This window comes from Nansenia antarctica, assembly GCF_963989245.1.
Source record: "Nansenia antarctica genome assembly, chromosome: 3".
NCBI classification, from domain to species: domain Eukaryota; kingdom Metazoa; phylum Chordata; class Actinopteri; order Argentiniformes; family Microstomatidae; genus Nansenia; species Nansenia antarctica.
In genome coordinates this window covers 326404-328903 of record NC_137688.1, presented here as the reverse complement: position 1 = coordinate 328903, position 2500 = coordinate 326404, and the positions used below count along the sequence as shown (strand labels likewise).

General features: G+C 50.4%; 1 protein-coding gene across 1 annotated transcript in view; it reads right to left on the bottom strand.

Annotated features, from left to right (window-relative positions):
• LOC308153182 (sister chromatid cohesion protein PDS5 homolog A-like) overlaps window positions 1-2248 on the bottom strand; it is a 10799-nt gene extending 8551 nt beyond the window's left edge. Inside the window, exons 1-2 of the mRNA XM_080526268.1 lie at window positions 2224-2248; window positions 1716-1830 (exon numbers count right to left, since the gene is read on the bottom strand). Coding sequence (XP_080382394.1) covers window positions 1716-1789 — 74 coding nt within the window. The 5' untranslated portion in view covers window positions 1790-1830; window positions 2224-2248. The remainder of the gene's footprint in view (window positions 1-1715; window positions 1831-2223) is intronic.
• Between the last annotated feature and the right edge of the window lie 252 nt (window positions 2249-2500).

Below are 2500 nucleotides of genomic sequence, written 5' to 3'. Positions count from 1 at the left end.
CACACACACACCATCACACACACACCATCACACACACACCATCACACAAACACACACACCATCACACACACACACCATCACACACACACCATCACACAAACACACACACACACACACACACACCATCACGCCATCACACACACACAGACACACACACAATGAACAGAGGTCAAAGGGTGATAGTAAGTCAAAGGATCTACATTCTGTTATATCTATATCTATAAGTCTGTCTCTACATTCTGTTATATCTATATCTATAAGCCTGTCTCTCTACATTCTGTTATATCTATATCAATCCGCTTGTAAGCTGCTGTCCATCAGGGACAACCCCAACCACCCCCTCCATCATGTCCTCGCTGGGCAAACCAGCAGCCGCCGCAGAGGGCGGTTCATTACGATACGCTCCCGGACGGAGCGATATATTTTTTTTTTTATCCCGGCTGCACTAAGACTGTTCAATGGCAACTACAGTAGCAGTCGGGGTCAAGGCTCCTGAATTTGTATTTATAATTTATTTTAATCATCATCATCACTTTTTAGTATTTTAATATAATAACTATAGCCACCTTTTTAATCCACTTTTATATCATGATCTCACTGTTTTTTATATACTGTACATGGCTGGCCCAGTGTTGTTGTCTGTCCTTTATGTTGTGTTGTGTTGTTATGTGTGGTTTTTAGTGGAGTGGCGCGGCAAAACGAATTTCCCCACGGGGATAAATAAAGTATCTTTGAATTGAATTGAATTGAATTGTTAAGTCTGACGTCAAAAGTGACGTTTAACTATTTCCTCTGAACTACAGCGGTAGAATGACAGTTTAATCGTTTTTTAGACTCGGATCTATTCATTCAACAAGGGACACAGCACTTTCCCGTTTTCTCCATATTGTCAGGGTATTTGAGCCTCGGAAAAGCGCTATATAAATATAATTAATTATTATTAATATTTCTCCATTTCGAAGACAGCGCCTCAGCCAACGTTGGACCCGGAAACACGTCACGACTTAACAAGCGGATAAGTCTGTCTCTCTACATTCTGTTATATCTATAAGTCTGTCTCTCTACATTCTGTTATATCTATAAGTCTGTCTCTCTACATTCTGTTATATCTATATCTATAAGCCTGTCTCTACATTCTGTTATATCTATAAGTCTGTCTCTCTACATTCTGTTATATCTATAAGTCTGTCTCTCTACATTCTGTTATATCTATATCTATAAGCCTGTCTCTCTACATTCTGTTATATCTATATCGAAAAGTCTGTCTCTCTGTGTGTGTGATGGTGTGTGTGTGTGTGGTCTGTGATGTGTGTGATGGTCTGTGATGGTGTGTGAGTGTGTGTGTGAGTGTGTGTTGTGTGTGTGTGTGTGTGTGTGTGTGTGTGATGGTGTGTTTGTGTGTGTGTGTGTGTGTGTGTGTGATGGTGTGTGTGTGTGTGTGTGTGTGTGTGTGTGTGATGGTGTGTGTGAGTGTGTGTGTGTGTGATGGTGTGTGTGAGTGAGTGTGTGTGAGTGTGTGTGTGTGTGTGAGTGTGTGTGTGTGTGATGGTGTGTGTGTGTGAGTGAGTGTGTGTGTGTGAGTGTGTGTGTGTGTGTGAGTGTGTGTGTGTGTGATGGTGTGTGTGAGTGAGTGTGTGTGTGTGAGTGTGAGTGTGTGTGTGTGTGTGTGTGTGTGTGTGAGTGTGTGTGTGTGTGTGTGTGTGTGTGAGTCTCACTCCTTGATGTCTCTCAGCTGGTCGTGGTCTTGGGGCTTGGTGAAGTCTGGGTCGTGGGCCAGCAGGTGGATCATGTAGGGAACCACGTACTCAGGGAGGAGGGACACCAACCTCTCTGCAGGGGGGGGAGAGGGGGAGAGGGGGAGGAGGGGGAGAGGAGGAGGAGGGGGGAGGGGAGGGGGGGGGGGAGGAGGAGGGGGAGGGGAGGGGGAGAGGGGGAGGGGAGGGGGAGGAGGGAGGGGAGGGAGGGGGGGGGAGAGGGGGAGGAGGGGGGAGGGGGGGGGAGGGGGGGGGAGAGGGGGAGGGGAGGGGGGGGGGAGAGGGGAGGGGGAGGGAGGGGGAGGGGGAGGGGGGAGGGGAGGGGGGAGAGACTTAGAGATCCCAGGGTCTGACTCCAGGACAGTGGTGGCGTTCCTCCCAGGTGGGATCTGAACTCATCACCTTCTGATGATCACCAGTCCAACTCACTGTCTACTAGCCCCCCCCTCCCCCCATCCCCTCCTCTCACCGTGAGCGAGTGGGTTCTGTTTGATGAACTCCCTCCTCCCCTCCTCCCACCCCTCCTCCCCTCCACCCTCCTCCCCTCCCTCCTCTCCTCCCCTGCCTCCCTCCTCCCCTCCACCCTCCTCCCCTCCCCTCCTCCTCCCTTCTCCGCCCCTTCTCCCTCCCCTCCCTCCCCCCATCCTCTCCTCCCCTCCCCTCCCCTTCCCCTCCCCTCCCCTACCTCCTCCCCTCCCCCTCCTCCTCCTCCTCTCTCACCGTGGGCGAGTGGGTTCTGTTTGATG